Source organism: Brachyistius frenatus, unplaced genomic scaffold, assembly GCF_029030835.1.
Source record: "Brachyistius frenatus isolate BFR_SWC_R1_liver_20210118 unplaced genomic scaffold, ASM2903083v1 Contig_194, whole genome shotgun sequence".
Classification (NCBI taxonomy): domain Eukaryota; kingdom Metazoa; phylum Chordata; class Actinopteri; family Embiotocidae; genus Brachyistius; species Brachyistius frenatus.
In genome coordinates, this window is record NW_027210793.1 from 170,001 (window position 1) to 182,836 (window position 12,836).

General features: G+C 43.4%; 1 protein-coding gene across 1 annotated transcript in view; it reads left to right on the plus strand.

Annotated features, from left to right (window-relative positions):
- Positions 1 to 12,836, plus strand: part of LOC138632784 (cytosolic carboxypeptidase 4) — a 90,960-nt gene that overhangs the window by 38,901 nt on the left and 39,223 nt on the right. The window contains 4 exon segments of the mRNA XM_069718605.1: positions 3,380 to 3,496; positions 8,886 to 8,966; positions 8,968 to 9,085; positions 11,410 to 11,497. Coding sequence (XP_069574706.1) covers positions 3,380 to 3,496; positions 8,886 to 8,966; positions 8,968 to 9,085; positions 11,410 to 11,497 — 404 coding nt within the window.

The following is a 12,836-nucleotide window of genomic DNA, read 5'->3' on the forward strand; positions in this document are numbered from 1 at the left end:
TTTTCATTATTTGTCATTATTACTATTATTATTATTATTCTCTATTTAAAAGCGCTGTGGACGTGCAAATCCCAGTAATCCTTGACATTTTCACTGCTCCTTAATCACCGCACAACTACCTGCTGCTGCTTCAGAGTCCCCAGATGTTCACGTGGGAGAATACGTGTGTGTGTGCTCCGGAGGTAAATGCCACTATGCTGCTGACAGTCCTCTGATCACTGGAGACTAATGACCAGGTTGTTTATGTTGGTGTCAATACAAGGTGCTCCTGAAGACTCGCAAAGACTCTCCACCGCTATTCAAATTAAAATACTTCCCATTTAATGTCAGTTTTAAACACACAGACTCACAAACATGCCCATTGGGTTAATAGAAGAGATACTTGCGTAACTGTGTTGTGTCTGAAGTATACAAAAAAAAACACATTTTAAGAGTTTCACACCAGAGAAAAATGTGTTATCAAATTTGAATGAAAAAAAAAAAAGATCCATAGGTAAATTAAATTAGGCTTTAAAATGGTGACAAAACCTGAGACGGTCACAAGTTTCTGCTGCTTCTCTCTGGTAGCTACAGCCTGGAAAAAGATGCTCCATCCAGTTTTATAGGACAGATGACAGATGAGTGTAGAGCTCAGAGTTCGTACCGAAGAGCAGTTGTGAGATGGTTTGTTTATGACCTCTGACCCCTCACAGCTGGAAAACCTTCTTCATAACTTTTAGACATTTAGAGAATAAAGAAATGTCATTTTTTTCCTCAGAGTGCTCTCAGACCGTGAGTGGACCGTCGCTTCTATTATCTTCTTCTTTTTATAGATTTTTTTTCTTTTTGGAGTTCAGCTGCTGCTGCTCTCCCAGAGGTGCAGCCAGTGTATGATGATTGCACTTCTTCAACTTGTCACTGCAGCTTACTGTGTAACCATGGCAACAGAAGGTCGAAAAGCTGATTTTACTGTCTCATAAGTTCACTGAATGAGGCGAATCTTCATCAGCAGAGAACAATCAGATCATTAAACGTGAGAAACATCAGCTTCTGAGTCTGATGATCAGAACCTGCTGGATCAATGCTTAAAACTGATACCCATCTCCTCTCTTTGAATCTCCACCTCCACGTCTGCTCTGTTAGCTGCAGGATGAGGTTAAAGAAGGTGGGTACCAGCAGCCTGTGGTGGAGGGAACCAGGGAGGCAGCGCTTCACCCTGCTGCCACAAGGTCAAAACCCAGAACATTGATGTTGCCTCAACTCACACAATAAAGACACAACATCAGAATCTGTGTCCGCTCGACCAGGCCGTGTTGATAGAAGTGATGTTAAACAGCCTATTTGAAGTCTAACCACACTGACTTTTTCCTGTAATAACGCTGGAAATACGAGGGCTGTGATGATAGGATGTCATATCAACTGGCAGAGCAACAGTTGTAGGGCAAAAGTCAAAGTAAATTATACAGCACAATTAAATGAGTTGAGGAGGAGGGGTGGGGGAGTGCAGAGGGGAGAGGAGGTTGATGATGATATGTTGGAGTTGATGCAGGAAGAGAATGATAAAAAACAAAACAAAACAAAAAAAACAGGAAAGAAGAGGGTAACGAAAAGAAAAATACAGTCTCTGGGGGGAAATGGATGGAGAGGAGGATTTATGATGAGAAAGTCTAATCTGAAAGAGGAGAGATGATGAAGGAAGCTGCAGCGATGGCAGCAGAGTGAAACAAGAAAATTGGGGAAAGTCAGAGGAGGTAAGAGTCTAAGAAAATAAGAGCAGGGGAGCTGGGGAAATGAAAGGGAGACAAACGTTTCCCTTCTGCTGTCCTTTGGTCCACGTCCTTCTGTCCTCTACACTTCTGATCATAAAAGCCATGCATGTCGTTCCTTTCACATCTGTAGGACGATGCTTGAGGATGTTTTATGAGTCTGCGGTGGCCAGCGCTCACCTTGCTGGGTGGCCGGTGGCATTGTTGCGGTGGAGCTAGACTCTCTGACATCAGAAGTGTCAGAAAGAAGGATGCTGACTAAAGTGCGTGGCGTCCCGGACAACCTCTCCCACCTGCTTCACAATGTGCTGGCCAGGAGCACTTTCAGCAACAGACTTACAGATGCACCACAGAGCATCACAGGAGGTCATTCCTGCCGGCGGCCATCAAACTTGATAACGCCTCCCTCAGAGCAACTGACGTGCACACCATAGAGCCAATAGACTGGTCTTATAGAAAGTTTGAGTTTTTTTAGGGGTTTTGAGGATTTACACATTTTTCACAAACTCTGTATTTTAACTATTGTAATTTCTATATGCCGCTATTTACTATATATTTATCATATTTATTACCTGTTTTTCATAAATTATTCTGTTCTTTCTATCCTGGAGCAGCTGTGAGTGAGTGTGGTGTTGTACTTTTACTGTGGGGATGAATAAAGTAGTTCTGATTCTGATTCTTTTTTCAATTTATAATGAATCAGGTCCGTCACATCCATCTGATCAGAATCAGGGTTCCAGATCAGGTTCCCGTGATCAGAACCTCCTTGATTGACAGGTGGACCCTGTCTGATTTATACCGCTGACATCGAGGCTCTGCTGTTCTCTGTGCTGTTGAAGTGTGCGATGTCATCGTGCTGAGATCTAAAGAGCTCTCAGACCTTCAAAGAAAAAGGTCGTGGATGTCTGCGAGTCTGTCGGAGATTTAAAAAGATCTCCAGGTGATTAGAAATAAATCGTTCCACTGTGAGCAGCATCATCTACAGCCGTGTAGATTTCAAGCGACCGTCGGTTTGTCCAGCACTGACTGTTGCAGCAGATTCAGACCAGAGCAGACGCTTCGATGCACAAAGAGAAATCTACGACTGTTTAAGGAGCTGCACATGTTGCTTTTAGGAGTTACACAAATCTGTGTGGATGCACTGAATGACTAATGCTGCAGTCAGAGTGTGGCAGTGTGTGATGGACAGGAGGAGATCGATGTTCTTTGTTTCCCGCCGGTGACTGACAGGAACTATTGCCGAGAGTCACGGTCTGCACTCACCATTTGTCAGAAGTTGTTCCAGTAGTTCTTTTTTCTTAGTGAATCAGTAACGTGAGTGGAAAACAAACTGTTGGTCTGAATTCTCTCAGCAAAGATCTTTTACTTACACTTTTTTAATTTCGGTCTGAGAGAGAAGAAGCTACTTTTAATAATACTTTGTACCAGTTCACTCTGTGTTTACATTCAGAGAGCTGTACACAGTAACTGCAGACTTGGGAGGTCCCCTGTTTGATAGTTAGACCTGCTCAGGGTTCATGGTCCCCTCTTTTGAAATAAAAAAAAGATATATTTGTAATTATGTCATACATGTTCTATTTAATTTTTTGTTTCTTTTAAAATGACCAGGTGTGTGTGTGTGTTTCTCTGTACAGGATGACGACTTTGAAACGGACCTGAACAAATTACGTCTCCGTCCCGAACCAGACAGACCTGCAGAGCTGCTGCCGCAGTACAGCCGCCTCTGTCCTGAACTCTCACATGACTTCCAGGTACACACAGTAAAGTCTTTTTTTTTCTTCTACAGATCACAGATATCCCTTCATACAAGGCTGCAGTGTTTCTCATTACAGATAGTAAATGTTTAAATATCTGAAGAAGAAACCTTCATCATCCTCACCATCATGACTGACATGGATGTTACTGCAGGAGGACATAGCTGGTGTGTGTGTGTGTGAGCTGGTGTGTGTGTGTGTGTGTGTGTGTGTGTGTGTGTGTGTGTGTGTGTGTGTGTGTGTGTGTGTGTGTGTGTGTGTGTGTGTGTGTGTGTGTGTGTGTGTGTGGCCATGGCTATTAGCAGAGGCAGATGTGACTAATCGGACAAATCAGACAGTGTCTCATTCTTTGGAGATGAAATTTGACCAAACAGGTTGAGTGTGAACAGACGAATGTGAGGAGCTCTGATTTATTCATTTCTACTTGTAATTTAAAGCAGCATTCAATGAAGACAGTATTTAATCAGAGCTGTTTTTGCTTTCAGACATATATATACAGTACATCAAGAAAGTATTCACAGCGCTTCACTTTTTCCACATTTTGTTATGTTACAACCTTATTCCAAAATGGATTAAATTAAATTTTTTCCCTCTAAATTCTACACACAATATCCCATAATGACAAAGTGAAAAAAGTTTTTTTTGGAAATTTTTGCAAATCTATTCAAAATAAAGAACGGAAATATAACACTTACATAAGTATTCACAGCCTTTGCTCAATACTTTGTTGAAGCACCTTTGGCAGAAATTACAGCCTCAAGTCTTTTTGAGTATGATGCTACAAGCTTAGCACCTATTCTTGGGCAGTTTCTCCCGTTCTTCTTTGCAGGACCTCTCAAGCTCCATCAGGTTGGATGGGGAGCGTTGGTGCGCAGACATTTTCAGATCTCTCCAGAGATGTTCAATCGGGTTCAAGTCTGGGCTCTGCCTGGGCCTCTCAAGGACATTCACAGAGTTGTCCCGAAGACATTCCTTTGTTATCTTGGCTGTGTGCTTCGGGTCGTTGTCCTTTTGGAAGATGAACCTTCACCCCAGTCTGAGGTCCAGAGCGCTCTGGAGAAGGTTTTCATCAAGGATGTCTCTGTACATTGCTGCATTCATCTTTCCCTCCATCCTGACTAGTCTCCCAGTTCCTGTCACTGAAAAACATCCCCACAGCATGATGCTGCCACCACCATGCTTCACCGTAGAGATGGTATTGGCCAGGTGATGGTCTCCTGGTTTCCTCCAGACATGACGCTTGGCATTCAGGCCAGAGTTCAATCTTTGTTTCATCAGATCAGAGAATTTAGTTTCTCTTGGTCTGAGAGTCCTTCAGGTACCTTTCGGCAATCTCCAGGCGGGCTGTCATGTGCTCTTCTTTGCTTCTCGTTGATGAAGGGATTTTTTTTCTGGCTTTGCACGACTTCAACCCGACCCCTAGGAGCCTGTTTCTAACCATCCTCACCATGCACTTCACCCCAGATGCCATTTGCCATTCTTTTTGGAGGTCACTTGATATCATCCTACGGTTGTTGAGTGACATTCGAATGCGTTGGTGGTCATCCCGGCGAGTGGAGAGTCGTTTTAGTCTTCTGCCGGTCTGTAGCTTTGTTGTCCCTAATGTCTGCTGCTTGACCTCGTTCTTATGAACTGCCGTCTTTGAAATTTTAAGGATGGAAGCAACCTGACGCTTGCTGTATCCCTCTGCCAGTAAAACCAGAATTGAACCCTTCTTTTCCTCACTCAAAACTTTTCTTTTTGAATCTTTTGGCATGGTCAATAGTCACTTTTTTTTTATTCCAATTACTTTTGAGGCACTACTAGCACTGTTTCTGCCATCCAGCTGGTCCTATTGAAAGAGGATAGTGATGACCACAGCACTGTTTTTTATACTTTTCTTCATTAAATAAGATTTGGGTCAGGTGATCACCTAATAAGTACCTCATTAAGTAGAATCAGGTGTGCCTGTATTGGAATTCAACAGACACTGGATTGGAATGGCTGCCATACACATAGAGATGCTGATTTAAGAAAAATTTGGAGTGGTCTCTTCATTTTTTCCAGAGCTGTATATATACACATATGTACATACACATATACATATACACACACACACACACACACACACACACACACACACACACACACACACACACACACACACACACACACACACACACACACACACACACACACACACACACACACACACACACACACACACACACACACACACACACACACAATGTTAGCTCTTTCAATGCAGTTTTCAGTGGAACATAATGAAACGCTTCCCTTATGTATAGTTCAGAGGTCAAATATTTTTACTTGAGTTTTTCCATTATCTCTTATGTTCTCATTCTACTGCTCTACATTTAGAGCTTTCTGCTGCACACTTTATCTGACAGCTGGTGCTGGCAGTGTCTCTGCTCATTAAGATTTCACACATCAAACAAATAAAAAGGGGTGTACTGATTAAACTACCAATCAATATACAGTGTAGAGGTGCTAAAGTCAGCTCCAATCAAATGCAATATTAAAAAGCTGCTCAGTCAGCAAATAAAAGTGTCAGATGTTCGTTATGCAACACGATGGATCCAGTCAGTGTTTATTATCTCTGCTGCAGTATCTACTTTTACCTGGACAGGGTCTGGATGCACTTCGAGTGAATATATTCATGAATACAACATGTGTGTGTGTGTGTGTGTGTGTGTGTGTGTGTGTGTGTGTGTGTGTGTGTGTGTGTGTGTGTGTGTGTGTGTGTGTGTGTGTGTGTGTGTGTTGTAACAGGGTGGTGTTGAATGTGGCTCCTGATTTGTGGATGACAGAATATGTGTGTGTGTGTGTGTGTGTGTGTGTGTGTGTGTGTGTGTGTGTGTGTGTGTGTGTGTGTGTGTGTGTGTGTGTGTGTGTGTGTGTGTGTGTGTGTGTGTGTGTGTGTGTGTGTGTGTGTGTGTGTGTGTGTGTGTGTGTGTGTGTGCATGCGTGCCTGCATGCCTGCGCGTGCTGGGACAGAGAGCAGAAATAGATCCAGTCAGAGACAGATGGCAGATAATGTGGCTCAGTCCATGATCATGTTTCATGTCATAAAACACAGGATACCATCTGACCTCTCATGATGAATGTGATCATATCTGACTAATAGGGAGAACATTCCTGCTAATGGGCCAGAATATCTGATGAGGGGTGAAGCAGCTGAGGAAGGTGTTCATCGTCAGATCTTTGCACTGCGGGGCACATAGTGACAGATTATTTCAGAGAGGCAGGTTTCCTTCATCGGTACCGTGTCAAATAATGTATACTAGACCTTTTATCGAGGAGACTTGTTCTGTGTTCCAGATGACGTACTTCCCTCAGTACACTCACAATTCCTGCTCTTACATGTCAGGACTCGTACTTGTATAGTGCAGTAATTTCTACAGAGGAGTGTTGTTTCAAAGTGACACTGCTGTTCTGCACTGACAGGAAATGACCTCATCATGTGAACACATCACCCTCCAAAATATCTGCAGCTTTAATTATTTTACCCAGAAATCAACGTGTTTTTGTGTCCTCTGTTTAACACTCAATAAACACACTGATTCTTCTGTCCAGCAGCAGCAGACGAACGACAAATACAGGAAACTGTTGATCAGTTAAGATGAAAATAATTGGCCTCTTCACACATGTTGTCATACACAGGTGTCTCATCAGTGAAGTACACGGAGCTCTGGTTGTGTGTTTGTTCTTCTGGATGACGTGGATGTGGTTGATGTTGCAGTGAAGATACTGACGGAGGTTCTGTGTGTTGTAACTCTTCACTCTTCACCACCAGGTCTATTTGTATGACTCTGACTACTCCCTGCTATAGTTTCATTCTTACCGGTATGTGCATCATGTTGTATACCTGGCTGGTTTCAGTTGTCATGGTTACCCGAGTGTGCAGGACAGCCTCCTCTGCAGGGAGGATCCTTGAACTGCAAAGGAGAGGGAGGGGATCGACCTGGAAGTTGCACTCCTTCAAACCCTGATAAGATTTTGGTGGTCACAGGGTCGATCCATTCTCATGAACATGATATCTGAGGAACGCTTGGAGGGAATTTCTTCAAATGTGGCACAATTGTTTACCTCAGGGATAAAGTGATTAGAGTTTGGTGGCTGAAGGTCAAAGTTCAAGGTCATTGTGACCTCATATCCCTTTCTTTCATCCCCCATTTCTCCCGAACACGATATCTCAACAGCAGCTGAAGGGGATTTCTTCAAACTTGGCAAAAACATGCACTTGGTACCGGCGATGACCTAATAAGATTTTCAGGTCACGGTCACCTCACGTTGACATGTTAACATGATATTTCAGGAACCTCTGGAGGAAATTTCTTAAAATTTCACGCAAATATCTAATCGGATAAAGTGATTATTATTCTTTTCTGTCCATTATTCAGCACCATAACTGAGGAGCAGAAAGAGAGATTGTGACCATATTTCAAATTTATGACATCTAGAAACTGTGCTGGTTGTATAGATCTTCTGTGCTGTCAGGATTGAAGATGTGTGTGAAGCATCCAGGTTTTAGAATCTGTTGCTTCTTTTCAGCAACATCAATATGAGTTTTGACAGATCTGCATGTAAACTACAACGTGACTGGTTAGCAGAGGCATACAACCACCGGGCGGTCATTCTGTTTTTTATACTTGAGAGATTAGTCCACTTTGCCTCAGAGACGCAGGCTTCTCCTTTTGTAATGCACTTTATCATTTCCTCCGCTGCTTGCAAACACACTTGTTAAACTCTGAGTGAGAAACAAGAATGTAAAAGTTGAACGAGTCAGCTGTCAGCCTCCCTCCCTGTCTGTGCAGACTTATACTGTATCATACATGTAGTGAGGACTTTGAAGGAATCTGTCCAATAAAGATGATTCTGATAGATCGCATAGTTGTTGCCATGGCAGCAGAAGATGCTTCAAATAAGGACCTCCAATGTAATCAGTTCATCGTTGAGTCACAATTAATGTTTGTGGCACATTTGAAGACATTTTTTAGAGGTGTTCCTGAGACTGGGATGGACAGATGTACAGACAACCTAAAAACAAAGTGTATCTGCCTGCAGCTGTCTTCAGAGGCAGATAAAGCTTTACTGCAAAGCATCAGATCGGAAACTGCATCCAGAAGGCTGGAACGCAGACCTGGTGTGTTTGTTAAGACAGCAGAGAGACAATGAGCAGGTGTACAAGTGGGCCAGGTCAGGTGACGCAGGTGGTGGGCACACCCACTGCAGGAGAAGAGGGAGGGGCAACAAGAACTACACAATACCAGCTCGGGTCAAAGATATTGAAACATCTGGTGTGGCTGTTCTCATGTTTGTTCAGAGTTAGATGAAGACCTGTTGGTTGATCACATGACTGCTCATCAACAACTTTGTCTTCCAGGATCTTGATCTGAGTTCAGAGCCCGAGGAGAGTTCATCGTCATCATCATCATCATCATCATCATCATCATCATCATCATCATGATGATGATGACGAAGCTGTGCTGCTCGACAGGATGGACAGAAAGAGGAGGGCTGCCAACAGTGGATCCTCCACCTCCTCCGATGGTTCTGAAACGTCCATAAAGGGACACTCACCAGGTCAGAGGTCAAACACACGTCAGTCTGACAGTCTAACACTGAGACAACAACAACCTTCAGAACTATAGCTCTGAATAATGGTATCACCTCTCAGGGGACACAAAGCGATTAATAACACAAACATACATCTCATTAAAAGTACAGCTGGGTTGTAGCTCTCTCAATAATATGTTAGAGCAAAACAAGTGCCTGATTGATAGTTTTCTTATTGCTGCTAGGAGAATGAGCCCAACTGAACACTGAGACAAAAACCAGAAAACAGATTTCTGGAACTATCTCTGACTCCGGCACTGGAATCTGGTCCAAACCCGAACACTGAAGTACAACCTGTCAGCTTTAAAAGAGGTGGTTCTTCAGTTTTCTGTGACCTCATCAGAGATGCCAATGCAACAAAATTAGAAGGACATACAAACTGGGGGGAGATGTTAGGGAAAATATTTAAGAACAACAATGACTAAAGCTGCATCAGGCTGGGATACCTCAGCAGGAGAAGATTTTCATCAACTATAAGATCATTAGTTGATACAGCTGAACAACATCAGAGTGGCTGGGCTCAGATGAACAGATGATTGATGACGGCCTCATAAAGAAACCTGAGATACAGGACAGAAGCTAAATGACAATAGAGAAAATAATATCTTTTATAAAGAAACTTTTTAGTGTCTGCTTGGCCTGAGCCCAGCCGTGTGTGTGTGTGTGTGTGTGTGTGTGTGTGTGTGTGTGTGTGTGTGTGTGTGTGTGTGTGTGTGTGTGTGTGTGTGTGTGTGTGTGTGTGTGTGTGTGTGTGTGTGTGTGTGTGCGCGTGTGTGCGCGCGCGTGTGTGTGTGTGTGTGTGTGTGCGTGTGTGTGTGTGTGTGTGAGAGAGAGAGATAGACAATAGAAGACAGTGGAAAGGTCATACCATCATCATTTAAACGCCTGATTGCACTAATGCCAAATATAGCAGGATATGAACAAGTCGTATTCAGACATGGAGCCCGTTCGTCAACCACACTGAAGAAGATGATTGCTGTGTTCCACATGAAATACGGCCCTTAGTACACTAATAAATGATAAATAGTTGCATGTTACTCGTGTAGTACGGGGTTTCAGTTCGCACACTGCCGTTCTGCACTGACCGGAAATAACCGTGACACCTGAACACAGCACCCTCCAACATATCTGTAGCTTTAATTATTTTACCTAGAAATTAACATCTGTTTAACACACTCAATAAACACACTAATTCTCTGTCTAGCAGCAGCAGTGAAAAAGAAACACTTTTGTGTTCAGGAACAGCTGCAGCTTCCTCAGAAGCCTTAATCTGAAAATTCTTCACGTCAGTGTCCCCGCCCCCTTCCTCTACGTAGCCAAGATTGTTTTTTGGACCGTTTTGAGTGCATCATCCTGATACTTGTAGTGCACTGCATGTTTCTATACTTGACAATGTGAACGCACTGATGCACTCAGAATAGTGAGTGTTAGACTGTAAGTACATTTGAAACACAGCAGATGACTATGAACTGATCTCATGTCCCACCTATCATGCACATGTAGACAGATCCAAAGGGCTGGAAGAGTCCTGTTTGATTAATGTGAGCTCTATTACTGTTCTCCAGCAATTTTGATTATGTTGCTAGGCAACATCTACCGCACTAAATTAGTAAATGAACTGTGTAGTTGAAGTGTACGATATTTGATCTCATCTTTGATCTTCTAATTAAAACCCAACAAGTTAAATAGACGACATAGAAAACATTCAGGCCCCAGAGTCAGTTTACCTGTGATCACTGCAAAGTGACAACTGTCATTTCTAATGAAGTGCATCAACAAGTATATAAAATACTATGAACACTGCTGCTGTACCATTTTATCTAAGGACACATGGCTCCACATGGAGATTAAAAAAAGGAACCCAACAGTGAGACTTTATGAGCATTAGAGAGGGTAACTGCTAGACATGTGATTGTGTTGTGATTTGGCATTATATAAATAACATTGAATTTGTTTGGATCCGTGTTGGACAATCTGACACATGACTGATGACACATGACTGATGAAACAGGCCGGAGTCAGTTCAGTTTAATGTTACAGATAAATCACAGCAACAGTAATCACATGATTTATGATTTAATTTAACACATTTAGCAGCCTGTAGCTAATTATTGTTCAAAGGTGCAATATTCTCAGTCCATTATACACTGGTCATGAATTCTCCATTGGACAGAGGAGACCCTCTGCATATGAAAGACATACATGACCGTCGTCCTCCCTGTTTTAAAAACCATACCACTGTTGTGAGAAATGAAACTCAGTGGATGTTTTTTCTGGTCGTCTCTGTGCAGTTGCCCAGTTGGAGACCTGTGATTCCCACAGTAGTGGCAACATACTCAGCACCAGCCCAATCTTCAGGACCATGATTGAAGAGGCAACGTAAGCTGATATTTCATCTGCATGTGTTAAAGTTGTGGTAACACAAAGGAAACAGGCTCATGTGAATCTGAAAGAATTCATTATTTTGATTTTAAGTTTGATTGTTTTTACTGCATGAAGGATGTGTCTCAATCTGTAAGTAGAAAACACCTCCCTGTCTGTCTAAACTGATGTGGAGTGTCCTGGCTGTCTTTGAGGAGTGTGTCCTGGCTGTCTTTGAGGAGTGTGTCCTGGCTGTCTTGTAGGAGTGTGTCCTCTCTGTCCTTGAGGAGTGTATCCTGGTTGTCTGTGAGGAGTGTGTCCTGGCTGTCTTTGAGGAGTGTGTCCTCGTTGTCTCTGAGGAGTATGTCCTGGTTGTCTTTGAGGAGTGTGTCCTGGTAGTTTTTGAGGAGTGTGTCCTGGTTGTCTTGTAGGAGTGTGTCCTGGCTGTCTTGTAGGAGTGTGTCCTGGTTGTCTTTGAGGAGTGTGTCCTGGCTGTCTCTGAGGAGTGTGTCCTGGTTGTCTCTGAGGAGTGTGTCCTGGTTGTCTTTGAGGAGTGTGTCCTGGCTGTCTCTGAGGAGTTTGTCCTTGCCGTCTTTGAGGAGTGTGTCCTTGTTGTCTCTGAGGAGTGTGTCCTTGCTGTTTCTGAGTAGTGTGTTCTTGCTGTCTCTGAGGAATGTGTCCTGGCTGTCTTGTAGGAGTGTGTCCTGGTTGTCTTGTAGGAGTGTGTCCTAGTTGTCTCTGAGGAGTGTGTCCTGGTTGTCTTGTAGGAGTGTGTCCTGGTTGGTTTGGAGGAGTGTGTCCTGGCTGTCTTTGAGGAATGTGTCTTGGCTATCTTGTAGGAGTGTGTCCTTGTTGTCTTTGAGGAGTGTGTCCTTGCTGTTTCTGAGTAGTGTGTTCTTGCTGTCTTTGAGGAGTGTGTCCTGGTTGTCTTTGAGGAGTATGTCCTGGTTGTCTTTGAGGAGTGTGTCCTGGCTGTCTCTGAGGAGTGTGTCCTGGTTGTCTTTGAGGAGTGTGTCCTGGCTGTCTCTGAGGAGTGTGTCCTTGCCGTCTTTGAGGAGTGTGTCCTTGCCGTCTTTGAGGAGTGTGTCCTTGTTGTCTCTGAGGAGTGTGTCCTTGCTGTTTCTGAGTAGTGTGTTCTTGCTGTCTTTGAGGAGTGTGTCCTGGTTGTCTTTGAGGAGTGTGTCCTGGTTGTCTTTGAGGAGTGTGTCCTGGCTGTCTTTGAGGAATGTGTCCTGGCTGTCTTGTAGGAGTGTGTCCTGGTTGTCTTGTAGGAGTGTGTCCTACTTGTCTTTGAGGAGTGTGTCCTGGTTGTCTCTGAGGAGTGTGTCCTGGTTGTCTTGTAGGAGTGTGTCCTGGT